The 27,954-nt window shown below is 38.5% G+C and overlaps 2 protein-coding genes across 4 annotated transcripts; both read right to left on the bottom strand.

Moving 5' to 3' along the window:
• LOC112038888 (thaumatin-like protein 1) lies at positions 1–26,809 on the bottom strand. Of its 3 annotated transcripts, none has more exons than XM_065762552.1 (2): positions 26,619–26,754; positions 1–817 (listed from the first exon to the last, which is right to left on the bottom strand). In XM_065762552.1, exons 1-2 carry the CDS (start codon positions 26,668–26,670, stop codon positions 141–143), a joined length of 729 nt encoding a protein of 242 aa, XP_065618624.1. In that variant the 5' UTR covers positions 26,671–26,754; the 3' UTR covers positions 1–140. The 3 variants fall into 3 exon arrangements, with proteins under 3 accessions (XP_065618624.1, XP_023927478.1, XP_023927494.1); XM_024071710.2 differs by lacking the exon at positions 26,619–26,754 and adding an exon at positions 1,340–1,484; XM_024071726.2 differs by lacking the exon at positions 1–817 and adding an exon at positions 25,473–26,315 and having other exon boundaries at positions 26,619–26,809.
• Positions 24,261–25,500, bottom strand: LOC112038887 (thaumatin-like protein 1). Its single transcript, XM_024071725.2, has 2 exons — positions 25,417–25,500; positions 24,261–25,123 (listed from the first exon to the last, which is right to left on the bottom strand). Exons 1-2 carry the CDS (start codon positions 25,496–25,498, stop codon positions 24,456–24,458), a joined length of 750 nt encoding a protein of 249 aa, XP_023927493.1. The 5' UTR covers positions 25,499–25,500; the 3' UTR covers positions 24,261–24,455.
• Positions 26,810–27,954: the final 1,145 nt, after the last annotated feature.

Here is a 27,954-nt window from a genome sequence, read left to right on the forward strand (position 1 = left end):
TGTAAAATTTTGTAGTATTTATTTAGTATATGTTTTATTCAAATAACTATTTTGTTGACACATGCATACATGTGCCTTAGTGCTAGAAACATATCAGTTTCTTATTGCAAATTTGGGAACACATAATTCCTCTCTATAATTCATGGACAAAAGGTGATAACATAGTCAGGTGCACCTGAGCAGGTAAATGTGCTGTTCTGATCATCATAAGCATAGCTATAAGCTTGAGGACATTGTTGCTCAAAGATACGAGAATAGTTTGTGGGTGGACATGTTTGAGGGGTGTTAAATGCACCAGTGCAACAGTACTGTGGTTGATTGAAAGCAGTACAAGCGCTCTTGCAAGCAATCACGCTCCCGTCAGACCCTTTCACTTGCAACTCCGCTGGGCAAACTGCGTTCACGTTGGCTGGACAGCTTGAGGGCTTGCAGTCACCAGTGCCGCCTCTTGTGGCTACCGAAACAGGCAAGTTGAAGCCATCTACAAGGCTAACATCGTAGAAATCCTTCCCACCATTGGCTGCTATGTTGATTTCTACTAAAGAAGCTGGCGGGATCGCGCCATTTCCATTGCATGCAACTTGACCAGTGCTACAATCTGCAGTCTCGCAAGTGAACTTTCCTGCGTTGGTTGAGCATCGAGTTCGGGGCCAAAACCGGCCTTTCCATGGAGCTTGAACATCCAGAGTTAAGGAAGCTTTGGATGCTAACTCAAATCCAGTATTTGATAGTTGTGGTTTTTGATCCGAAGTTAGAGTTCCGGGCCAAATGGTTGTTGGACAGTTGTTTGTGAAAGTTATTTTAGCAGAGTGAGCACCTGCATGCAAGTAAACCAAACGCTTTTGAAGATGAAAAACAAAACATATCTTGTAACCAGGTTGTAATTATGAACAACTACATTATTTTTATTCTGTTCGTAAGTGTTACATTAGTCGACCAAGACCTGACTCAGGCTTATAACCGTAAGTATCAATCATTTTAGGCAATTGAAAGGTGTCTATATAAATAAATAAAATAAGAATCATCGATGATATAAATATGCATGAAATCTAGCACTTGCCCTCAATGTGTCCTGTTCATTAGAGGTACAATCCACTATGGACTATTAGAAGAGATCAAGAGAGAAGAACAAGTGTCCAGCACATAAAATCTAAAATGTGTTACATGTGAAAAATTAGTGAGTATAATAATGAAAGCTTAATCCGTGGGTTTCATGGCTTTATTGTATATCTGATATGATGGTTGCCGCAACCTCAAATTTTGTGATTTAAAAAAAAAAAATTACTGACAAAAGCAATGTGGTAACGCATATCAGAAGTAGATAGTGATCGAGACATACCATGTAAAAAAAAGAAGGCCAAGGCAAGGCCGTAGAGTGCCAGGGTTTTCATCATTGTTGCTTAATTTGGTGGTAACAAGTAACAAGTATATACGATCAATGATGAACTTGGGTTTGGTATGGCTTGGTGCTAATCCAATGAACTTTGCGTGGTATATATAGTAGTTAATACACCGATTCAAAGGCGAAATATGTGGAAAATTGGACTTGGATTTAATTTCTAGGAATTCTTAATTGACCCACTTGGTAGTTATCTTCCATACGGAATCGGGTCGCTACTGCTAATGTTAAGGAAAGAGACTGATACATGTGTCAGTATTTGGTAAGGGAAGCAGTGTGAATTATTCGTTTACAAAACGGGTTTTCAAATGTAATAGTAGTATGACTGTTATGTTCAATAGACTTTCGTGTTCAATATAACAACGTGTGAGGTTGAGACGAAGCATCCAGTCTAGTACACCATGACTAAAAGGTTACGTCCATAGAATTTTTACTTGGGAGATTTGAAGATAATCCTATCCAAACTGTAGGATGTGCCAAAACTAATTTGTCTGATTTCAACATGGGAATGGTTTGATGCTTTGAACTTATTGAGGCGGCTTGAGTTATTTACGGGCCGTAGGGCTGCAAATGTAGCCAATTCGTAGGGGCATCTAATCCCGGTGTAGGTTCCGTTTCCTCTCCTTTGGCCAAAAATATATTGTCATAATTATTATTTTTTTAGAAGAGATATTGTCATAATTTAAAAAAAAAAAAAAAACTATCATTATTTTAATTTGTACCCATTTAAATTATTTCCATTCACTAAGAACAAGGAAATGAGCAAATCAAAGCTTTGGTTTTTGCCAATGCCGACTCAATGGGTGAGGCAAATAGGAAACCGCCTAAGGTCCCTAATGAAAAAATGCTCCCAAATTTTTATCAATAAGTGTACTAATAGAAGTATTAATTAAGTGTCAAATATTCACCAATAATTAAAAAGTAGTCTTTTATCAAAAAAAAAAAAAAAAGTTTAAGAAAAAACTTTTCATTGGATGTGGCAATTATTGTTTGTTAAGTTTTAGAGTGTACAACTCATTAATTTCCTACACACAAATGCTGAAATAACTCATTAATCTTCCATTAATAAATAAACTAGCATGTAACTCGTGTATACGCATGAGAATTTGAACAATATTAATAAAAAGGGAAAAAAAAAACTTTGAAGAATTTTATCAGTTATCTCTACATCCTCATCAACTTAAAAAATTTTTGGAAATAATATTTGGGTGGGGGGGGGGGGGTAAAAGCCCAGACATACCTATTGGGCCGGGGCCCTGTATTGAGGATTATTGTATGTCCGAAGAGGAATAACGGGTCGGGTTAGAGTTCATCTGAACGCAGCCAACCCAGAAATGGAGGAAGAGTATTATCTAAAGATGTCACCTTTTGTCCGAAGAGGTTCTACTCCTCAGATACAAATAGTCTTGATCAAACAAACAAATGGAAGGTCCGAATGACCTTCCTGGCAATCCCAACGACAAAGATAAGTTCTGGGCATACCTGGGGATGATAAGGACGAGGAAATATCTCAAGGAAAAGCTGCTACCACCACATTATATGCACTGTAGCTACTTTTCTGGCTGCATTAATGTGGAGAAGACCCTGAACAGTGTAATCTCAGCTACTACCACTCACAGAGAGTTAAAGAGGATACCTGATGGGACATGCATTCAAGTGGATGCTTAGATGAAGAACAAGTGGACGATGAAGATGATGGGAGAGGGTGCTATATAAGGAGAAGTGGTCTCTGATAAAATGGATGGAGAAAAAAAGGAGAGAAGTAGGAAATAATTTTACTGTAGCTCCAAGAGTTGTAATCACCTTTCATTTAGTAATACACCTCTTCGGACATACACTTGTCTAGTTAGTCAAGCATGATTTTGTGCTAATGCATCCTTAAATACCATAATTAATCACTGTTTAATTTGCAACCAGCCAACTCTTTCGCCCTCTCTACAAATTCATTGTCTTGGTTCATTGGGCTCATAATCCATCTCTCTTAGGCTTGGGTTACAAAAACTGACCCTACAATTAGCGCCATCTGTGGGGAGAGCTTGTGCAGGGGTGAAAACAACAGTTGATGATGGCTGAACGAAGTCAACAATGAGCAGAGTCTAGGGCATCCCAGCATGTGGACCCTTTCCTTAATTTGGAGCAGAGACAGGACCGTAAGGGCAGTGCGCACACCGTGCACACTGGGCAAAGCCAGTCACGTGATGGTGGTCATGTGTCCCATGCAGAGAAGAACCAGGATTTGCAGCTGGAGGTTGAAAAGCTAAAAAGAGAGTTGCGTCATGCAAAGCAGAAACAGGTTCCTTCATATTACGATGAGGAGTCTGATGACCAACAGGATTCCGTTTACCAACAAAGATCGCGAACGCCAGTCAGTGAGTCCTTTTCCTACGAGGAGGAGTGTCATCATGAGAGGCAACCTCAAAGCCCACCACGCGAAGGTGTAGGGAACGATGCCATGAGCAGGGCCTTGAACCAAATCTCTAGATCACCCTTCACACGCAGGATCGAAGAAGCGAGACTCCCCCGGCATTTTAACCGGCCTACGTTCACCATCTATAATGGTAAAACAGACCCGGTGAAATATGTCAGTCATTTTAATCAACGAATGGCAGTTTACTCCAAGGACGAAACTTTGATGTGTAAGGTCTTCCCCTCCAGTCTTGGACTGGTTGTAATGGGTGGTTTGACAGCATGAAGGTAGACTCCATCAGTTCCTTCAAAGAGCTCACTCAAGCCTTTGGTTCACGTTTTGTCACCTGCCGAAGAGTGTCCAGGCCCTTGTCCTCCCTACTATCCTTGAGCATGCAAGAGGGTGAAACTCTAAAGGCATATTCAGATAGGTACTGGGAGATGTTTAACGATATGGAGGGCAACTTTGACGCGATAGCCCTCGACACGTTCAAGCTCGGCCTCCCTACCGACCATGGCTTAAAGACATCCTTGTCTGGTAAGCCAGTCATTAGCATGCGTCAGCTGATGGACTGTATTGAAAAGTATAAAAGAGTTGAAGAAGATCAGCAACAAGGGAAGGGTAAGGAAAAGGTTATCCCTCAAGAGAGGAGGGATTTTAGATCGGATCGATACAATAGCAATAAACCGCGGAGAGATTTTTCTGCGCAAACAGATCAACAAACCCTCAAGCAGTCAACACTGTATTCAAAGAGCCGATACACCAAGTTTTGGAAAAGATTAAGAGTGAACCATTCTTCCGATGGCCGAATAAGATGGTGAGGAACCCCGAAAGGCGTAATCATACGATGGACATACCACGGAGGATTACAGGAGCCTGTGGGACCACTTGGACCAACTGGTCCGGGATGGTAAATTAAGACACCTCCTACACCACTCTAGTGGCTGAGGAAGTCAGATGAACTCAGAACCCTGAGGAGACGACCTATCCAAGCCTCTGTTGGGAACTATTAACGTCGTCTTTGCCGCACCAGGAAGAACAGGATCCTTGCCATCGAAGGTGATGTCAGTTGTCCGTTCACCCGCAATGGATTCCTGCCAAGATCCAAAGAGAGCTAAGGTGGCTGCTCAACTGGTTATAGGGTTCTCGGATGAGGATAAGATGGGGACCATCCAACCCCATGAAGACGCCTTAGTGATTACCCTTAGAATTGGGGGATATGATGTGAAGAGGGTGATGGTGGTCCAGGGCAGTGCTGTGGAGATAATGTACCCTGATCTTTACAAAGGGCTAGGTCTAAAACCTCAAGACTTAACGCCATACAACTCTCCCCTTGTGAGTTTTAAAGGAAGGGTTGTCACCCCGAAAGGCCAGATACGCCTACCTGTGCAGACCAGTTCTGAAGTGGTGGAGGTGGATTTTGTAGTCGTGAGTGTGTATTCTCTTTATATGGCAATCGTAGCCAGACCTTGGCTTCATACACTAGGGGCTGTTTCCTCTACTTTGCATCAAAAAGTCAAATACCTATCTGAAGGACAAGTTTATGAGATTCGAGGGGATCAGTCTGCAGCCCGACAGTGCTTAGTGGCCGCCATTCAACATGAGCCCGAAGCCGAGTCCTTGCCCAGGGCCGAAAGGGGTTTATAACAGTTAAAGTCTCGAGAATTGCCCACCGAGGATCCAGAAGAGAGAGCTAGGTGCGAGGATTTGACAAAAGTCACCATTGGAGACAATCCGAAAAAATTCTTTCAAGTCGGATCTCAGCTGCCTCTTCGGGAGAGGGAGGAGTTAGTAGAGTTCCTTAAAAAAAACCTTAACGTATTTGCCTGGGATGCCTATGAAGCCCCAGGGGTGGACCCAGAATTCATTTGTCACCATTTGAAAGTCAACCCACTGATAACCCCTAAGAAGCAGCATCCTCGGAGTCCATCTAAGGAACACGCTGATACAGTAAGGGAAGAAGTAGCGAAGCTTAAACAAGTTGGAGCTATTAAGGAAGTTTTCTACCCCGAGTGGCTAGCAAATACTGTGGTGGTAAAGAAAAAGAATGGGAAATGACGAGTATGCGTGGAATTCACCCATTTAAATAAGGCTTGCCCTAAAGATCCATTCCCTATGCTAAAAATCGACCAGCTAGCGGATGCCACTGTTGGCCACCCTCGGATGAGCTTTTTGGATGCCTTCCAAGCCTAACACCAGATACCCTTGGCCCTGGACGACCAGGAAAAGACCGCTTTCGTCACCCTTATTGGTAACTACCACTATAAGGTGATGCCATTTGGCTTAAAAAACGCGGGGTCTACCTATCAGAGAATGATGACGAGGATGTTTGAGCCACAGATCAGAAGAAATATCGAGATTTACATAGATGACATGGTGGTGAAAAGTAAGGTTGTTGCTAAGCATGTGAAGGACCTTGAAAGTACCTTTGAAGTCCTTAGGGAGTACAAGCTGCGCCTAAATGCTTCCAAGTGCTCACTTGGTATGGGATCTGGCAAGTTTTTGGGATACATGGTGACTCACAGAGGAATTGAGGTTAACCTCGACCAGATAAAGGCCATCAACAATTAACAAGCTCCTCAGAATTCCAAGGAAGTCCAGAAACTGACTGGAATGACTATTGCCTTGAATCGATTTATTTCCCGGTTAGTAGACAGGTGTCGGCCCTTCTTCTCTCTGCTCAACAAGTGGAAGGGATTCGAGTGGACTGAAGAATGTTCTGTGGCCTTTCAGCAACTCAAAGATTATCTAGCTCGGCCACCAATCATGTCCAGCCCTGAGCCGGATGAAGTGTTGTTTGTCAACATTGCGGTGGCTCCCTATGCTGTGAGCTTGGTATTGATCCGAGCATATTGCGGTGTGCAAAGACCAGTCTATTACGTAAGTAAGTCACTGCATGAAGCCGAGATCCGTTACTTGCCACTGGAGAAAGCCATCCTAGCAGTAGTGCTTGGTACACGAAAGCTACCTCACTATTTCCAGGCCCATACGGTCATCATCCTCACTCAACTACCACTCAAGGCTATACTCCGAAGCGCTGACTACACCAAACGGATTGCTAAATGGGGTACGATCTTAGGGGCTTTCGACATTAAATATATGCCCCACACGTCGGTCAAAGGCCAGATCTTTGCGGATTTGGTGGCCGAGTTCACGGAACCCCATTTAGAAGAAGCGATACCAACATTGGACATGGATGAAAAATCGGTTGACATGATCTCTCAACAAAGCCCTTCCCATTGGGAAATGTACATGGATAGCGCAGCAAATCAAAAGGGTTCTGGTGTAGGACTGGTATTAATATCTCCAGAGAAGATAGTTATCGAAAATCAATAAGATTGAACTTCACGGCCACAAATAATAAGGCCGAATACGAAGCCTTACTGATAGGAATGACCATGATTTGGAGAATGAGAGGAAAGTCATTGGAAGCATTCTCGGACTCGAGATTGGTAGTCGGTCAAGTGCAAGGTGAATTTGAAGCGAAGGATGAGAGAATGCAGGGATACCTGAGTCGAGTTAAGCGCTTATGGTCGGGGTTTGACTTTTTTATTTTGCTACACATCCCCAGAAATTGTAATGCACATGCTGATTCTCTAGCTACGCTTGCTACCTCCTCGGCGTAGAATTTGCCGGGAGTCATCCTCGTCGAGGACCTGCATGGGCCTATAGAAGCAGGAACAGAGGCAGTACAGGTTCACTAGATCAAGGCCTAGCCTAGTTGGATGGATCCTATCATTAACTTTTTGCAGGGTGATATTTTGCCCAAAGAAAGGGGAAAGGCTGATAAAGTCTGAAGGAAAGTGACCAGGTTCTGGCTATCTAAGAACCAGAGACTGTACAAACACTCCTATCCAGGGCTGTACCTGCTATGCATTCATCCTGGAGCGGCTGAGCTGCTATTGGAAGAGTTGCATGAAGGGATTTGTGGGAGTCATAATGGGGGTAGATCTTTGGCTCATCGAGCCATTACTCAAGGTTATTGGTGGCCGAACATGCAAAAAGAAGCCCAGGAGTACGTTAAGAAGTGCGATCAATGTCAGCGATTTGCGCCGAATATACATCAGCCAGGTGGAACCCTCAACTCACTATCCAGTCTGTGGCCATTCGCTCAATGGGGCTTAGATATCGTGGGGCCATTCCCTAAGGCTGCAGGGAACAGGAAATACCTGCTAGTCGGCACTGACTACTTCACCAAATGGGTCGAAACTGAACCTCTTGCCAACATCCGAGATGTAGATGTACAAAAGTTTGTGTGGAAGAATATCATCACTCGTTTTGGGGTTCCTCATACTCTTATTTCGGACAATGGCCTGCAGTTAGATAGCAAAGCATTCAGGAGTTATTGTAGCGAATTGGGAATCATGAATAGATACTCCACCCCAGCTTATCCCCAAGGTAATGGCCAAGCGGAAGCTGTCAACAAGGTCATTGTAAATGGCCTAAAGAGATTGGACGATGCAAAGGGCAAATAGGTAGAAGAATTGCTGCATGTACTTTGGGCCTAAAGAACTACGCCTCGTAGATCTACTGGGGAGACCCCTTTCTCAATGACCTATGGGGCTGAAACTGTAATACCTTTGGAGACTGGGTTCCCGACGTTGAGAACTAGTTCATTCAATCTGATTGACAACAATGAGCAGCTAGAGAAGAGTTTGGACCTGGTTGAGGAAAGAAGGGAAAGTGCAATGGTTCGTCTGGCACATTATCAACAAAAGCTCAAGCAGGGCTACGACACCAACGTAAGGCCAAGACCTTTGGAACCTAGTGATTTAGTGCTGAGGAAAGTTGTCGGCACTGCAAAGAACCCAGCTTGGGGAAAATTAGGGTCTAATTGGGAGGGGCCATATCGTATTACTTCAGGGGCTAGCATTGGGACGTATTTCCTTGAAGATTTAGATAGCCATGTGATACCCCGCCCTTGGAATGTAAATAACCTCAAAAGGTACTATTATTAATCGAATCTTCCCTTTAATCAGCATGCCAACTTGTCATTTGAAGCACATTTTCCTAAGTGTTTAAACTTAAATCTAATCATACTTGTAGTCCTTAGACTAGATGATTTAGGTTAGTTAACACTCTGTTACAATTTCGCTAAGTGTTTAAACTTAAATCCATTCATGTCTGTAGTCCTCGGACCAGATGATTTGGGTTAGTTAACACTCCGCTACATTTCTCTAAGTGTTTAAACTTAAATCTAATCATGCCTGTAGTCCTTAGACTAGATGATTTAGGTTAATTAACACTCTGTTACAATTTCTCTAAGTGCTTAAACTTAAATCTAATCATGCCTGTAGTCCTCGGACCAGATGATTTAGATTAGTTAACACTCTGTTACAATTTCGCTAAGTGTTTAAACTTAAATCTATTCATGCCTGTAGTCCTCGGACCAGATGATATGGGTTAGTTAACACTCCCTTGCAATTCCTCTAACTGTTCCAACTCAAAACCTTTCTCGCCTCTAGCCCTCGGACCGGATGATATGGGTTAGTCAACACCCCCCATACAGTTATTATTACTGAAATATGACTTTATGACGAGCTACGCTTGAAATTCTCGAATGTATTTAAGTTAATTCAAATTTATGATAGGATTCCCTAGTCATATTTAATTCAAAAACAAGGGGTAATAATGCTCTCTACGCATATTTGAAAAGACTTGTGAAGCTCCCATAATCACTTGCTGCTTTCGTGGCTTGTTGGTAAGCCTTATACTAACTGTTCTTTTTAGTACCAATTTTAACTACTTACGTCATCTACATGATATGGTGGATAAATTTATCCATATTGTCACCATAATTACAAGGGACAGTTGCTTGCAACAATAATAAGTCATAAGATATGCAACGAAGACACAAGAAATAAAAGGGAAAAAGTTTCATTGATTAAGAGAAAAGAGTTTACAAAATCCTTGCATAACAGAAGAAACTATTATAAGTACAAAATGGAAACCCCTAAATTTCTAGGCCTTCAACTGAGAGACCAAGGGATCAGCAGCTTGGTCCTTGGATTCTGGGAGGGTCTTCTTCTCCCCCAAAACTTTGTCCTTGTCCTTGGGAGCCTCAACAGGCTTGTTTTGATCATCGGGCCGACTAGATTCCTTGGAAACCTCAAGGTTGACTAGTGGGAGTTAGCCGACCAAGGATTGCTCCGAAGCCTCAGGGAGCTGTGTAGGAGGAGGGGGATTAGACCCTAGGAGCTCTCGGATTTCAGGATCGTAGTATATACTCCCAGGTAATCTTAAGTCAGATTATGGGGGGACTCCAGCAGCATCCAATGCCTTTTTCCAGGTTATGTCGCAGTAGTCTCGACTAACCAAGGCAAATTGCTCCGAAAGCTGGGTCCCGGTCTCATCCACCCCCAGCTGGTAGGCTGCTTTTCTCTCAGCCTCAATTGCCTCTTTGGCCAGTCGAGCATTTTGCTCAGCTATTCGAGCGCTCTCCTTGGCCTTTTGAAGTTCAACCTTAAGACCCTTCACCAGCTCCCTCTCAATCGCCAGGTTGATCTCTGCCATGTTCAACCTTTTACGCTGCTCTTCGGCCTGAGTCCAGCGTTGAGACTATTCCTCTGATTGGTTATCTCTTTCAATTGCTCGGAGAGCAGAGAATAATCCCCCTTCAGGCTGCCTAGAGATTTTTCTACCTCTGATTGAGATTGGGTTGCAGCTTGGGCTTCAAGGTTGGATTATTTCTTGTTCCACTCCTCGGCCACATATATTTGCTGAGTAATCTGCATGACAAGAATTTTCAACATAGAGTAAAGACAGGAGGTAAAGTAAAAAGCAGCATCTGAATTAAGAGGATCAGTTCACTCACCATGGCTATATCCCTTTTGAGGGATAGGAAGAGGTCGTATTGGTTGAATCGCCGATACGAGTCCATATCCTTTGGGAGGAGAAGTGACTGCTCCAGAGCCTCTGTAACAACACCTGCCCTCCCCCCATTGTAGTTTCTGAGGGAGGTGTCCCAAGGGATTGGAGCGCCATCTAGCTCCAGCCTTGGGGACAAGGTGCGGGGCCCTCAGCGCACGTCGGCTACATGGAGGTCCTCTCGGGTCTCAGTAGAAAAGGCCCTCTTGTTCCGGTGGTCTTTCACCACCTTTTGCTGCTTGGCCCCTCTTGGGGGAGCCACATCCCTCTCCTCAGTGTCAATGATGGGTCTCTTCTTCTTCGGATCTGGCACTTGCTTGATGCCAAGATCTAGAGGAATCTGAGGAGGTGGCGGTGGAAGGTTCGCAGCTGGTTAGGACGTACCATTCCCTTTGGTCTCCGCCTTTTTGCCCCTATTTTTCATTAAACTTTTTAAATCCACCATATCTTTGTCCGAAGAGTCTTCGGGATGGGCAGTTATCAAAACAGGATGGATACTGGACTGCCTGTCGGCTTCTTCTTCGGCGTCTGAAACCTCTATCACTCGATCCCCTCCTGAACCTTCTCCCCCAAACTTAAATTTATCTATTTGCTCCTCTAGCGAAGAGGTGGAAGAGCCAACCCTTTCGCCTACAACCGTCGGTTCAAGAGAAATTTGCTGGATCGGCTGGACGAGCGGGGGTACACCCTGAAGGTTTGGATGTGGTACGGGTGCGAGGTCGTACGGTGCCAAGAAGCCTTTCTGAGTAACGTCTATGCGGTTGAGACGATAATCTCCCTGCATTATCGCGTTGCCAATCGACTGATAATCCTTCGGTTTCGCTGTATACCCAACGATAAGCGGAATCGACCTGAGTTGCCCGTCCTCACTTATAAAGATTTCCGATCTTAACAGGTAATTGAGGGCGGCGGTGTTTGTGAGGCTGAGCCGAGGAGTAACGCGGTCTCTATCTATCAAAAATCAGAACTGAATTCAATCAGAGACTTGAAAATAGTAGTGCGAAGAGAATTAAAAATTGCTAAAAGGCGAAGATCCTAAGCCTACTGTTAGTGAACCTAAGTCTAGCATGTCCCACCTGGCTCTCTTGGCTTGGTTGGGCAATGATGACCATCGTGCCATGCGCTCGAGACGATCACATAGTCGTCCTTCATCCCTTTGTTGGATTTAGGAAGACAGGAGACAAGCCTAACAATATCAGACCGGGATTTTAGTATATATCCCGCCCCTTGTTGGCTGTGACACTCGTACATGTGTACCACATCCAGCCAGGTGAGCCCCAATCCTAGGTGACGGTTAAGATCCTCAACTGCTTCTAAGATCCTAAACATGTTGGGCGCACACTGTTCGGGACTAAGCCTATGGTTTCAAAGGTAACTAGTGGTGATGGGGCCCATGGGGATTGTCATACCCCCTTCTAGGAAAGCGATGACGGGGATTACGATTTCGCCTATTCTTCGATTCATTAGTATTTTTTCTGGAGGGCAATACCTCACACCCACATTTGGGGGTATGCGATATATGGCCCTAAATTCCTCCAACTGGGTAGGACTGTCCACCAGATACTGGAGTTTACCCATCACACTTAAACAGAAAGAGGGAAGCACTGAGCGTAGCAACTAGGGAGTAATTGTTCAAAGGTTGAGAAAACTGGCCAAAGAGAAGACTGAAGGATCGAAAAGATGAGAACTTACAGGAACTAAACTGGAGATTGATCTTCGAACTCGCACAAGGATTCTCAAAGATTCTGGAGAAGACTAGGATCGATGACTGAAAGAGCGTGATGGAGTCGTGTGCTTGTTCTTGCTGGGCAGTCTGATAATTTGCAAAGTAAAGAAGGAGTAACTTCTCCTGAGATTTTATACGAGGTCAAACGAAGGGGCAGAAGTTACCTCGCCCAAATCCTGGGGAAGAACCACGCCTGTTAGATCAACAACCCACCATTGGATACAAAGGACAAGGCGCTGCCTAGATTAATTAATGCAGCGCTTTAGAAATACGAAAACAACAGCGGCAATGATGAAGCGCTTATATCTATGCCTACACACGTGCCAGTTCAGATATTTGTCTATTCTCAAGCTTCTTACCTCGTGACAAGTCAAAATCCCACTTTTTCTCTTCGGATGCGAGGGAAAAATTAAATTTTAGGATATTTGGTGGGGGGGGGGGGTAAAAGCCAGACATACCTATTGGGCCGGGGCCTGTATTGAAGATTATTTATGTCCGAAGAGGAATAACGGGTCGGGGTAGAGTTCATCTGAACGCAACCAACCCAGAAATGGAGGAAGAGTATATCCAAGATGTCACCTTTTGTCGAAGAGGTTCTACTCCTCGATACAATAGTCTTGATCAACAAACAAATGGAAGGTCCGAATGACCTTCCTGGCAATCCCAACGACAAAGATAAGTCTGGGCATACCTGGGGATGATAAGGACAGGAAATATCTCAAGAAAAGCTGCTACCACCAATTAAATGCACTGAGCTACTTTTCTGGCTGCATTAATGTGGAGAAGACCCTGAACAGTTAATCTCAGCTACCACCACTCACAGAGAGTTAAAGAGGATACCTGATGGGACATGCATCAAATGGATGCTTAGATGAAGAACAAGTGACGATGAAGATGATGGGAGAGGGTGCTATATAAGGAGAAGGGTCTCTGATAAAATGGATGGAGAAAAAAAGGAGAGAAGTAGGAAATAATTTTACTGTAGCTCCAAGAGTTGTAATCACCTTTCATTAGTATACACCTCTTCGGACATACACTTGTCCAGTTAGTCAAGCATGATTTTGTGCTAATGCATCCTTAAATACCATAATTAATCACTGTTTAATTTGCAACACCCACTCTTTCGCACTCTCTACAAATTCATTGTCTTGGTTCATTGGGCTCATAATCCATCCCTCTTAGGCTTGGGTACAAAAACTGACCCTACAATATTCGCTGGATGTGATATCATGATACAATCTTCATTTTCTTTCACATTTATATCTATGTTCTCATCAACTTCAATATGGGGATTTCAACACCTTAGCACAATCACCTGAATGTAAAACTTGCCCTAAATGTGAAAGATTTAAATAATTAAAAAAAAAAAAAAAAACAACAAACAAAAAAAATTAGTGTCAAGGTTTTCTTAGAGAGAGAGAGAGAGAGAGAGAGAGAGAGAGAGAGAGAGAGAGAGAATGGGCTTCTATTTATACTTAACATGTTTTAACTATTGCAAAATATTGAAACGTATATTATATAGAAGTAGAAAGAAACGATAAATCACAACCCAATCATGAATTTTGGCATGATTTTTTTATTTAGACCTATGTGTTATGGTGGCTAAAATATTAACTCCATGGATCTTTAACAACATAAATTTGTTTACAACTAGGTTGTAGATTTATAGCTCTTATACTTCCAAATATGTATCATGGAACTAAGGCACGGTGTTGCAAATAACACCTATGATGGGAAATTAGTAACAACAGAAAATATTATGGTCCATAGATGTAACGTCCCTGTCACAGTCAATTAGACCAAAAAAAAAAAATAAAATAAAATAAAAAAGGAAGTCAGATTTTTATTGGACCACATGTGCCCCACCTAACCCAACAATCCCCCACCACTCATTTTCACTCATTCCCTTATCCTTTGCCCGGCCCCTCACATCTCTTTTCTTTCTTTCATTTTCTTTCTTTTCTCTTCACTTAAACACACACACACACACACACACACACACACATACACACTCATTTCCCACACTCTCCCACCAGACTTCACTCCAAACCACCATCTCACCATCATTTTTCGGCAATGTCACCGGAAAATCTTTATGAACCCATGAACATCTTCACATCTTTTATTTGAGGTAAATATTTTTAATATTTTTGGGTTTATATACTTTTGCTTGAGTTTCTTTAGTCTAAGCTTTGATAATGATATCCATGTGATTTATGAGCATTAGAAGTGATATTTATGTGTTTATATGTACTTGAATCCAATTACTTTTTCCAACCCAATATATACTTCTATTGGTACCCGCATTAACACAATTTTTATTCTTCTTAATTCAAGCCAGCTTCAAATCCGAGACATCATTGATCATTCATTCCTTATTCTCCAACTTTAGCATGCTTGATGGAGAGTTTCTATAGCTAGATTGATCCCTAATTGAAAATAAATGGAGACCCTAAATTAAATGAATGGAGCAAAAGTAGTATTTGATCTTAATATATGTAGAATTAGTTCTAAAGTTCTCTTCTAATGTCAAGAGAATGGCTATCTAGTGCAACTTATAATTTTATAATCTTGCCACCATTCCTTGCCTAAGTTTCTTCGTGCAAGACTTTTGAGGCTTCTATTCCTAGGATTTTGTAATTTTTCTGTCTTGATATATCTAATTATATATTAAGGAGGACACCCTAAGTAAGAATCTGGCAAAGACCAAGAATTACTCATTCTTAGCATGTTAGCTGCCACCCCTTCTTTATTACTCCTCTTGTGTGACTATAGAGAATGTTCTGAAGTCATCTTCAGTAGGAGCTGTTAGTTAACAATTCAACCATGGATAACTTTATTTAATTTTTTTTGTGAACACAAGGAAGAAGAACAATTGAATGTAGCCAAATGACAAACCAATTGAAACTTCTGGTTTTGTTACTGATGCTATAGTTAATGATTGTGGCTCCACTATTATGATGGTTAGTTTTATTATTCTACAATGCACTGAAATTCACATGAAATAAAACAGAACTGTGATACAATCCTCCACTCTATTTAGAGTTCTAGTTGTCCAAAACAATTCCATTAAAATTTTATGGGTAGGAATAAAATGGACAATCTACCAATTCTAATCCATTTCAAAACACTCCAATAACACAGTGACTTAGTGTCCACTATTTCTAGTAGTTCCAATATTATGACACTAATAATTTGAATTACCCACCACCCTTTTACCACTTTAGTACCAAATCCCACACACAAATTTTATATAAATAAAACTAAACCATTGAAGTTGCAAAGATCAATAATTGAGACAAACTCATCACTATTTCAAATTAAGGGAATGAAAACTAAATGAGAGAGAGAGAGAGAGAGAGAGAGAGAGAGAGAGAGAGAGAGAGAGAGAGATGAACCTTAGTGAGAATGATATCGAAAAGATCCATCCCTACTTTTGAACCCCAATCATTGTTTGGTGCCTGAAATTTTCATAGAAAAAAAAAAAAAAAAAAAACTGAGTTTGTAATGGTATGGCAGGTAATTGGGTAAGATGATGGACCGTTTGAGTGAGGAAAAAAAAACCTCCTTTGAGTATGTATGTTTAGTCGACAAACTCTATCTATCTCTGTTTTTAATGTGGCTAATAAGGGTAACACAGAGAGAGAGAGAGAGAGAGAGAGAGAGAGAGAGAGAGAGAGAGAGAGAGAGAGAGAGAGAGAGAGAGAGAGAGAGAGAGAGAGAGAGAGAGGATTTACACTTACATGATGGACCACCAAAGCTTGTTTGAGGATGTATCTCTCTATTCTTTGAATAGAATCTTGTCAAAGGATGGTTGGTCAAGTCGTTAGTAGAGTCTTTGGAAGTGAAATTTAGTATCTAACTAGTCGATATCCCGCATGATGCGTGATGCATTTTGATAAATTTTGTAAGAAATTATTTAAGACCCATTGATTTCATGAATAGTATTATTATTAGTCACACTTAATCTATGAGGTTTTCTATTAAAACTAAATTCAAACTAAATACATTGGGAGGAAAATTCCTCTAATTCATGCAACTAAGAAATGTCACCTGATTATAGTGAAATTATACATGGGGATTTATATTGGACAAATGTGGAGACAAATAATATTTGCCTAATTCATTGAATTCGATTCTTGCAATTTTGCATTGAAGTTAGTCTTATGCAGAAAATTGAAAAGTTTTTTGATTCCTATATTTCTCATGAATTTTTAGATTCATCCATATCAATTAAAAGCATGTAAAGTTATAAATGTATACAAATTCTTTGAATTTTTTTAAGTAAACAGTAATAATTATTAGAACACACACAAAAATATTAATAATTCTTTGAATTTTATTTTTACATTTTGCATGACTTTTTAAATCCATCCATATCAATTCAAAGTATGTAAAGTTATAAATGTATACAAATTCTTTGAATTTTATTAATACATTGAAATAAATGCATTTACCGTTACTTAATAATTTGACATAAATGCTAAATTTAGATGAGGTGGAAGCCTAAATGAGAAGGATGTCGTACAATATGCCACTTGGCAAAACCTCATGCTTCTCACATGAGGTATCTGCTTTTATATATATATTGATGATAAGGGTAACAAAGAGAGAGAGAGAGAGAGAGAGAGAGAGAGAGAGAGAGAGAGAGAGAGAGAGAGGATTTACGCTTACATGATGGACCACCAAAGCTTGTTTAAGGATGTATCTCTCTATTCTTTGAATAGAATCTTGTCAAAGGATTGTTAGTTAAGTTGTTACTAGTGTCTTTGGAAGTGAAATTTATTATTTTGTGATATTTGGAAGAAACGAATATTGCATAAAAGATTAAGTTTGAAGCCGAAATTTGGAGAGAGAGGAGTACCAGTGGAGTTGCAATTTTTTATTGTGTCAATCATTATCTGCTACCATCTGTTGTTGTGTTGATCATTAATAGATGGTTCCATAGTTGTAGGACTATTAATTTGTAGGTGAGGTCTATCCTTAACACATTGCCATTAATTTCCTCTACATTCTGTTTCCTTTGGTGTGAAAATAAGGGGTAGGAAGCATAGGCAGAGGGGAAGTGGGTTGACCATGTCTCTTATCCCTCTTTGTTTCTTCCCTTAAGAATTTTCTCTCTTCTTTAGAGCATCATTTAACGCTTGCTTCATTTGACTCCTCGGTAGTTAAATTGCAATAAATACAATGAATATTTTGATGGATATTTATGATGTGATCTTAGTTTTGGCACAAAAATTAAGAAATTTTTTAACACATATGGCACAAAATTGTACTCTAATTTCATATTTGAATTGAACAATTAGAAGGATAATTATAATGTGGTCTCCACATAAATCTAGACACATAGCACAAAATTGGAACTCAAATTTGGATTTCTAATTTGAGTTTCTCTCAGTTTCACCTATTATATATATATATATATATAATCAAATTTTATTTAGAGATATCAAATATATAATTTTATTAAAATTTTCAATCATAATTTTTTAGTATTTAGTCGCTTCACTTAATAAATAATGTTTATTTTAGTTGTATAGTCATTAAGTAATACGATGGATTTGTTTTAATTTGTAATTTTGCATCTAAAAAAAATACATTTTAAATAATAAAAAATACCAAAAGTAAATAAATCTTTTATTAATATTCAAAATATAAGAATATGTCACACTTAAAGTAGTTGTCTTAGGCCCTAAAACCCATGAGTCGGCCCTGGTTCTTGCTTAAAGCATAGCTAACAACTTTTTTTTTCTTTAAAATTTTCAGAAATTTTCTTTATTTTTATAACTTCTTCTTTAGGTTTTTGCTCTTTATTTTTCTTAGCCTCCGTATTTTTTTTTTTTTTTTTTTCATCTAGTTTTAGGTGTTATGACTAGAAGCATGTTTAGGCTAGAAGAGGGGTTTCTACCTCATGGGCAACCTTGGCCTTATATACGCCCCCAAGGAGGCTTGTGTACACAACCTTAAGGTTTGTGCTAATTGTTGAAAACTGAAAATATTGTAGCAAAATAATTTTTAAATGTGTGAATAGTACCGTAGGACCTAATTTAATTTTTTTTTAAAAATAAAGTACTTGCAGGTCCCGTAAACAGTGCACAGGACCAACTGGAAAAGCATAATTTTGCTGAAAACACTTTGCTCTTCCTACACTATAGCCGTGGGTCTCACATATGAAAATGTGAAACACAAATGCAAGAGACTTTCATCGTAATCCAAACGGATACTTAGTCATTCTTAGGTAGGCTCTTTTAGAAACTCAAAAAAAAAAAAAATGTTCTTCAATTATAATATTGTTTTTTTGTCCTTTATCTTTCAACACATGTTAGGAACATGCTTAGAATGTTTAAATCTTATTAGAATCATGCTTAGGATGATTGAATCTTGTTAGAAGCATGTTAAGGGTTTGGATGTGTTGAGAATGTGGTAGATTTCAAAACCCTAAGGAGAGATTTTTTTTTTTTTTTTTTTTTAATTTGTAAATGATATGTTTAGAAAGGTTCCTCTTAAGGGGATTTTTTTTTTTTTTTTTGAAACATGACTATGAGGTACATAAGTGGAGTTCAACCCACTCAACTTAGGATGTTTAGTTGCCATATACCTTCCAAAGTTTGTACCCTAATTTCAAACTCATTTTGTTTTTTTAGAGCTCTCTATAAAGATTCAAATCGGTTTTTGAAAAAAAACCAAATGGCGACTTCCCACCCATAAGGCTAGTGGCATACTCTTGCCAATTAGGATGGACCTGCATAGAATCGCACATGAGCGTGCTCACATGGCCTTAAAATTCAACTTAGTATGTCACAGGGGAATCACATGGTAGTGTTAGCAAACCAAAAACCACCAACTAAAAACAAGACATTGTGGAGATGGGAGCTTTAATATACATTATTGTTTAGTGTTTCCCTGTTTGGTTTAAGTATATTTTGTTAAAATTTAGTTGTGGTTTCTATGATTGGAAAATGAAATTTTATAGGACTAGAATTTTGGTTTCTTACTAGTTCTATTGGAAATAGATTTTGTTAAAATTTAGTTGTGGTTAGTTTTGTGACTGGGGAAATGAATTTATTATTTTGTGATAAACTGTTTGTTTTCCAATTTTTTTCAATAGATTTTTTTTTTTTTCAATAGAAAAAAGTCAAGCATTGTTATTAGAAAAGAGATTAGCTAAAGTTGGTTACGAGTACATTATTGATGTGTGGAGCAACATCCTTTATCTACATAGATAAATTGCTAACATATCTAGCATGTCTAGCAAAGATATGAGTTACAGAATTACCTTATCTACAAGTATGACAAAAACCAAGAGAAGAAAAGGCATGTGTAAATAATTTAGCCTCAATGATGAGGTGACCATAGGAGGAGAATGATTCATCTTTACTATACTAAGAGCTTTAATGATAACTTCGAAGTCACCCTCTAATAATGGATGAAAGTTTGAGGCCTTGGGCAAAACTTAAGAACTTCACTGCTACCATATATTCATCAGCAACTGAGTGGGGTAAGAGTATTTTCTCTTTCGTAAACACCAAAACCAAGCCCGAGAATTTCGAACAACCACCCCAATCCTGCTTCTCTTGACTCCTTAAACACTGCACCATCAAAATTAACTTTGACTAAAGGGTTTATCGAAGGAGACCAACAAACCCGATTTGGATTTAATGTAGTGGGAGGAGAAGATTTTTCTGGGATGGCCCAAATAAAATCACAGTGGGTTTTCCTGACCATTGGGATTACATCATTAATAAGAAATGATTTGTCTTCTACCCAAAGTCTATTTCTACAGAACCAATTGCGAAAACATCCAGATCCTTTTTTTCCTCAATTATGTGCTGCCAAATCTAAAAACTCGGAGAAGTGGTTAACTTGGTGAACACTCCAAGTTGGATCAAAGTCCCATACAGCTGAAACTCATTAGGCTGGCAAGCTTGTGGACTACTATAATCCCCAATGCAACAATATTTTGGATCCTTTAACGCATTACATGCACTATGACAACCAATATATTTTCCCATCCTTGTTTGTGACCACTAAGTTAGATGGACACACATTGCTTGTATCTTGAGCATAATCCACAATAAGGCATGGCACAAGCCCATCAACTAGAGTCCCACCAATGGGTTCGATCCGGACTACCACATTATGCCCATGATTCAAGCTGACTTCATAGGACACCACAGATTGGTTTATATAGAAATTGAGTAGGGTCGCTGCCACATTTTCCCTCTTGGCATGTTTGTACAGGATGGTGGTCTAGAACTTGTTCTAGAGAAGTAATTTAGTCTTACTTTTTGCAACTAGAAACTGGCTAATCAATTACCATGATGCTTGCTGGCAATTTTTTGTGATGTAAAAAATCCTTGTTCCTTTTTTTTCTTTTTTGATAGGGCAAGAATGTATTGACCCGTTCTGATAAATTAACCAATTGATTTAGCCAAGTTAATCAATTAAGTCAATTAACATGCAAAACACGTGATAGTACAAACAATCACCAAGTAAGTAAATATGCAGTGGAAAAGAAAGTTGCCATGGTGATTTGTTTATGAATGGGGAAAACCTCTAAGGCAAAAACCTCACTAGGTGATTTTAAGGTCATCATTCCCGATAATTCACTATTATCACAACAAGAGGTTACAAGTAAAGGAATCCTAGTACTTTATACTAACCTACAGTTGAATCCTTATCCCAATACACAATTGGACTTGTTTTGTAGTGACAGTTTCTCATTTTCAATGCACAGCTTCTAGTACGTGACTAATCAATCAATGCGCAGATCCTAGTACATGGCTTACTCACTAATTTAAGAAAGATGTTGGTTGCAAAGTATTTCAGTTTATCAACACAATGAAGATCACGAAACTCCTTGGTCATAAAACTCAACGATGTACAAACGTAGCAATTTCTTCAAGAGAAAGATGAATTAGGGCAAATTCTGTCCGGTCACAATTTGCATGAACAAAACTTTGTTTCGCACTTGCGCAACCTTTGACGGCCCTCAAAATAATATTTATATATGTTTAGGGTTGTGAGAAAAGAAAACCTAAACATGTACACACGGATTGGAATGAAATCAGAACTGAAAATCTGAGTTTCATAAATCTCGATAGTTAGCTTATCTATCGAGCAGCTGTTGAGCATCGGGCTAAAGCTGCCTTTTAAACTTCGATAGATTCTATTTGTCAAACTTTAAAATCCAGCATTTCTTCACTTGATTCTTGGACAGATTTGCATGGTCTTAATACTTGAACTTGAAATCTTGTTTCTTGAAGTATTAAACAAATTTTAGATCTACCTAATTACAAGCAGAGTGCCTTTTTCAAAGGATTAGCAAATTCTATATTCACATATATTTCTAACATGATTCACACATGTCCTAACATTTGTGATGTAAAAATCTTTTGGCAATTTTTTGTTAGGAACTTGTTTGGTTTTGGTAATGAAATTATCTATTCGCTGGCAATTTGTTGGGAATTGTTCTTGTATATTTGGGTAGGAATTACAGATTTAACAAGGAAAAAAAATGAAAAAAAAAAAAAAAAAAAAAAAAACAAACAAACAAACTATAGCTGCGTTTTTTAAAACACGGCTATAGACAAAACCAATGTAGAGGTTTTAGCCGCATTTCTAAACACAACCCAAAGATGGTATATAGCCGCGTTTTAAAAACGCAGCTACAAGTTTGAGCCTATAGCCGCATTTTAAAAAACGCAACTATAGGTCCAGGCTATAACCGCGTTTTAAACGCAGCCCAAAGTGGGTTTATAGTCGCGTTTTGTAAAAACATAGCTATAGGTCTTAGCCTATAGCCACAGTTGAAAAAACGCAGCTATAAGGCCTAACCTATAGCCGCAATTAAAAAAAAAAAAAAAAAGATAACTATAGCTCTCATTTCTTATAGTGCTTGGTGCCTAATCCGGTCTCCGGTTTCCCATAAAAATTAGAATAAGTCATTGTTGGTGCACTTGGTCCTAGCACAAATGCTACCTTGACATTCATCAAGTGTGAAGAATATATATAAAGTTCCCGAATCGTGTCGAGGATTAGAATCACCAATTGACGGTCTGGCACCTAACCAAAGTCATTGCATTTGTTCTCGTAGTTGAAGGTTAACTCAGATTGCCCACCTAAAATAGTTGAGGATTACCTCAGATTGCCCACCTAAAAATTTTTTTGACTTTATTCTCTAGAAAAAGTTTTAAAAAATATTTTACAGAGCACTGTCCTTAAAGTATCAATCAAAATTTTCTTAAAATATTATTTAATAATAAAGCATTAAATATGTTTTAACCAAGGCTAACAAAAGCCAAGAATATGGATAAATTTAGGGTATATATACTAATGCATTAATTAATTTCTTTATTTTTTTCAAAAAATAATGTCAATTTGTACATACCACCATGCACTCTTGGCGTGATAATCATTCCATAAATATAAGTATTTGTGAGGTATGAGAGATAAGGGTTGGAGCTCAAGTCTCTAAAAAGAAACTTCACACACATAAACTTAAATTAGGTTATAATAGAATTTCTATATTGTATATATATATATATATATATAAAATCAATTTGTACATAAATATTACAAGCGATGATCACTTTACAAGTATAAGTGCTTATGGGGTGTGAGGTGTAAGGGTCAGAATTCAAGTTTTTAAGAATGAACTTCACACACATATACATTTAGATTAGGCTATAATAAAAATTTTATCTTGTATATATATATACATATAAATCAATTAACAACAACAAAAAACACAAACAATCATCTTAAATTTATGCACACCAACCAATATATTATTAAAAAAATTTGACACATATAGTATTAACAGTTCATAATTGTAATGTCGTATATATTTATTACTACCAAAGAAGATTATTGGCTTAAGAATCTTTAGAGATTTTAAGATAACTCCTCCATAAAATTCCTAAAACACTACTTATTGAGGATTTTCTATAATAACACTAACTCCACAATTATGCTTATTAACCACACAAAGCTCAGTTTTGTCATTGAGAAATGTTAACGAATAACGAATGCTCTAAGTGTATTGTTTTAGGAATTATTTTTAGAAATATGTTTATGGGAAAATGATAAAACAATTAATTTTTTAGTAACTTTTTATACTTTTCATGAAAATGGTGTTAAAAACTTTCTTAATATAGTTTATTAACAATTGTCTTAAGAGTAACCGTTAACATGGTCATTTTATCATTTAAATCAACAAATTAATTTAATAAACTTTTATTTTACTAAATAAATGTTCCAACAACAAAAAATCTTGACTATTGCAAATTTTTATTAGTTAAATTATTAATGAGATAATTGAAAAATCCAATTCACGCATTTCAAAGTGGATAGATAAGATTTTAAAAACTTCCTAATAGAATTACCTTGAAAATTTTGAAAAACTAATTGGTAACCCCTGCAATGCATATGAGAGTTTTATATAATATGAATTTTTTTTTTTGGGTAAAAATATGAAATTTGATGATTATGATAGTTATTAATAAGCATTTTATTATAATTGTGTTTATATGTAAAACTATATATTCTAGCATTGAAATTCAAAGAAAATATAACACGTGTTAAAATTCTACTGTAGCTTTAAATATGAAATAAAATCTAATTCAATTAATATATATACACGCACATACGTGCTTCATTTTTTTTATATATTATAAATTCTTAACCCTACCCAGTCTCAACCTTTATTCACGTATTATTATCATGTTAACCTATATTTACGTATTATTATCATGTTGAATCGGTCAAAGTTGTCACTTACCAGATCTAAGCCCAATCACTCTTTCTTTAGTGATTATTTAGGAGAGCTAACAACAACAACAACAACAACAACAACAACAAAAAAAAACCTTCCTTCTCATAACTCATAAGCACTACCACACTTTACTCAAAAATATGAGTAAAATTTTGCAGTATTTATTTGGTATATGTTTTATTCAAATAACTATTCGTTGACACGTACATACATGTGCCTTAGTACTCTACATATCAGTTTCTCATTACAAATTTGGGAACTCATAATTCCTCTCTATAATTCATGGACAAAAAGTGATAACATAGTCGGGTGCACCAGAGCAAGTAAAGGAGCTGTTCTGATCATCAGTAACATGACTATAAGCTTGAGGACATTGCTGCTTAAAGATACGAGAATAGTTTGTGGGTGGACATGATTTTGGGGGGCGATATGGGCCAGTGCAACAATACTGTGGTTGATTGAAAGCAATACAGGCGCTCTTGCAAGCAAGCACGCTGCCATCAGACCCTTTCACTTTCAACTTCGCTGGGCAAACCGCGTTCACGTTCGCTGGACAGCTTGAGGCCTTGCATCCGCCTCTAGTGGCTACAGAAACAGGCAAGTTGAAGCCATCTACAAGGCGAACATCGTAGAAGTCTGTCCCACCCCTGGCTGCTATGCTGATTTCTACTAAAGAAGCTGGCCGGATTGCTGGATTACCGTTGCACGTAACCTGATCGGTGCTACAATCGGCAGTCTCACAAGTGAACTTTCCTGAGTTGGTGGAGCATCGGGTTCGGGCCCAGAACTGGCCTTTCCATGGAGCTTGGACATCCAGTGTTAAGGATGCTTTGGATGCTAACTCAAATCCGGTCTTTGATAGTTGAGGTTTTTGATCCAAAGCTCGGGTTCCTGGGCAAATGGTTCTAGGACAATTGTTTGTGAAAGTTATTTTAGCAGAGTGAGCACCTGCATGCAAGTAAACCAAACTCTTTAAAACATAAAAAACAAACCTATCTTCAAAAGTTGAGAAAGTTGGCAAAAAAAATTCTACCAAATGATTTTTCAACTCTTCGAGAATTGAATCAATTAAAATATGTTAAGTTGTCACTTAACAAACACATTTGCACGGTATTAACAAAGAGATTGACCTCCTGATATTAGGAGAGTGGATTTCGATTTTGAAACATTTGAACAAAATGACCCCAAACTTGAAATGTGTGATTTGCAATTTACTTTTTAATTTAAATTTATCTACTTACCCTCAAGAATAAAAATCTTCAACCTTAGTACAACATGAATAGCAAGTGATAGAGTGTAGCACGAAAAACACTTTATTCTCATAACTCATGAGCACAACCTCAAACTTTGTACATGTTTTATTCAAATAACTATTTCTTTGACACACACATACATGTGCCTAGTACTTGAAACATATCAGTTTCATATTACAAATTTGGGAATGCATAATTCCTTTCTATAATTCATGGACAAAAAGTGATAAAATAGTCGGGTGCACCAGAGCAGGTAAAGGTGCTAGTTTGATCATCATAAGCATAGCTATAAGCTTGAGGACATTGTTGCTTAAAGATACTAGAATATTTTGTGGGTGGACATGTTAGCGGGGTGCTATATGCACCAGTGCAACAGTACTGTGGTTGATTGAAAGCAGTACAAGCACTCTTGCTGGCAAGCACGCTCCCATCAGATCCTATCACTTGCAACTCCCCTGGGCAAACTGCATTCACGTCGGCTGGACAGCTTGAGTTCTTGCAATCACCAGTGCCACCTCTGGTGGCTACAGAAACAGGCAAGTTGAAGCCATCTACAAGGCTAACATCGTAATAGTCCATCCCACGATTATCTGCTATGTTGATTTCTACTAAAGAAGCTGGCGGGATTGCACCAGTACCGTTGCATGCAACCTTACCAGTGCCACAATCAGCAGTCTCGCAAGTGAAATTTGTTGAGTTGGTGGAGCATTGGGTTCGGGCCCAGAACCGGCCTTTCCATGGAGCTTGAACATCCAGTGTTAAGGAAGCTTTGGATAATAACTCAAATCCAGTATTTGATAGTTGAGGTTTTTGATCCGAAGTTAGGGTTCCGGGCCAAATGGTTTTTGAACAGTTGTTTGTGAAAGTTATTTTAGCAGAGTGAGCACCTGCATGCAAGTAAACCAAATATGCATGAAATCTAGCACTTGCCCTCAATGTGACCTGTTCATTAATTAGAGCACGTTTTTCTATGGACTATTAGAAGAGATCAATAGAGAAAGAACAAGTATCAAGTACATAAAATCTAAAATGTGATTCAAGTGAAAGATTAGCTTAATCCGTGGGGTTCATGGATTTATTGTATAGCCGATATGATGATTGTCGAAACCTAAAATTTTGTGATTAAAAAAAAAAAAAGACCGACAAAAGCAATGTAGTAATACATATCAGAAGTAGATAGCGAGGCATACCAGATAAGAAAAAGAAGGCCAAGATAAGGCCGTAGAGTGCCAGGGTTTTCATCGTTGTTGCTTTGGTGGTAACAACTAACAAGTATTTTTGATCAATAATGAACTTGAGTGTGGTATGGCTTGGTGCTAATCCAATGAACTTGGCATGGTATATATAGCGGTTTATACACTAATTTAAGGGCTAAACGTGATGAAATTTGGACTTGGATTTTCTAGGAATTCTTATCGACTCACTTGGTGGTAATCTTCCATACAGAATCGGGTCGCTACTGCTACTGTGAAGGAAAGAGACTGACACGTTTTACAGTGTTAGTATTTGTTTACAAAACAGGTGTCAAACGTAATAGACTTTTGTATTCAAAATTTAACAACGTGTGAGGTCGAGACGAAGCATTCAGTCCAGTACAGCATGACTAAAAGGTTACGTGTATATATTTTATGACTTTAGAAATTTGAAGACAACCCTATCCAAACTGTAAGTTGTGCCAAAACTAATTTGTCTGATTTCAAGTGTGGTATGGCTTGGTGCTAATCCAATGAACTTGGCATGGTATATATAGCGGTTTATACACTAATTTAAGGGCTAAACGTGATGAAATTTGGACTTGGATTTTCTAGGAATTCTTATCGACTCACTTGGTGGTAATCTTCCATACAGAATTGGGTCGCTACTGCTACTGTGAAGGAAAGAGACTGACTCGTTTTACATAGTATTTGTTTACAAAACAGGTGTCAAACGTAATAGACTTTTGTATTCAAAATTTAACAACGTGTGAGGTCGAGACGAAGCATTCAGTCCAGTACAGCATGACTAAAAGGTTACGTGTAGATATTTTATGACTTTAGAAATTTGAAGACAACCCTATCCAAACTGTAAGTTGTGCCAAAACTAATTTGTCTGATTTCAACATGGAATGGTTAGGTGCCTTGAACTTGACGCGGCTGGAGTCATTTACAGGCCGGCTCAATGGGTGAGGGCGTGAGGCAAGTAGGCAACTGCCTAAATCCTCTAATGAAAAAATGCCTCCAAACTTTTATCTATATATATATATATATACACACTAATGAAAGTATTAATTATGCGCCAAATATTCACCAATAAATAAAAAGTAGTTTTTTTAATCAAAGAAAAACTAGTAGTTAAAGAAAAATATTTTCATTAGATGTGACAATGACTAGTTATTGTTATTTTAGGGTCTGTTTAGATACTGCTTATTTCTTAAAATTGAAAACTTATTACTGAAAATATTGTAACAAAATAATTTTTAAGTGTGTGAATGTAGGACACAGTTTTAAAGTAAAATTTGTGTTTTTCTGTACTTGCGGGTCCTGCAAA

This window comes from Quercus suber, unplaced genomic scaffold (assembly GCF_002906115.3).
Source record: "Quercus suber isolate HL8 unplaced genomic scaffold, Cork oak 2.0 scaffold_463, whole genome shotgun sequence".
Classification (NCBI taxonomy): Eukaryota; Viridiplantae; Streptophyta; class Magnoliopsida; order Fagales; family Fagaceae; genus Quercus; species Quercus suber.

What these genes read in the sequence shown, in the direction of transcription:
- LOC112038888 (XM_024071710.2), bottom strand. Translation starts at nt 1,394, where the DNA reads ATGATGAAAACCCTGGCACTCTACGGCCTTGCCTTGGCCTTCTTTTTT. An exon ending in GGCCTTCTTTTTTTTACATG is followed by an intron (nt 818 to 1,339) that starts GTATGTCTCGAT and finishes ACTTGCATGCAG; the next exon opens with GTGCTCACTCTGCTAAAATA.
- LOC112038887 (XM_024071725.2), bottom strand. Translation starts at nt 25,498, where the DNA reads ATGAGAATAAAGTGTTTTTCGTGCTACACTCTATCACTTGCTATTCAT. An exon ending in GAAGATTTTTATTCTTGAGG is followed by an intron (nt 25,124 to 25,416) that starts GTAAGTAGATAA and finishes ACTTGCATGCAG; the next exon opens with GTGCTCACTCTGCTAAAATA.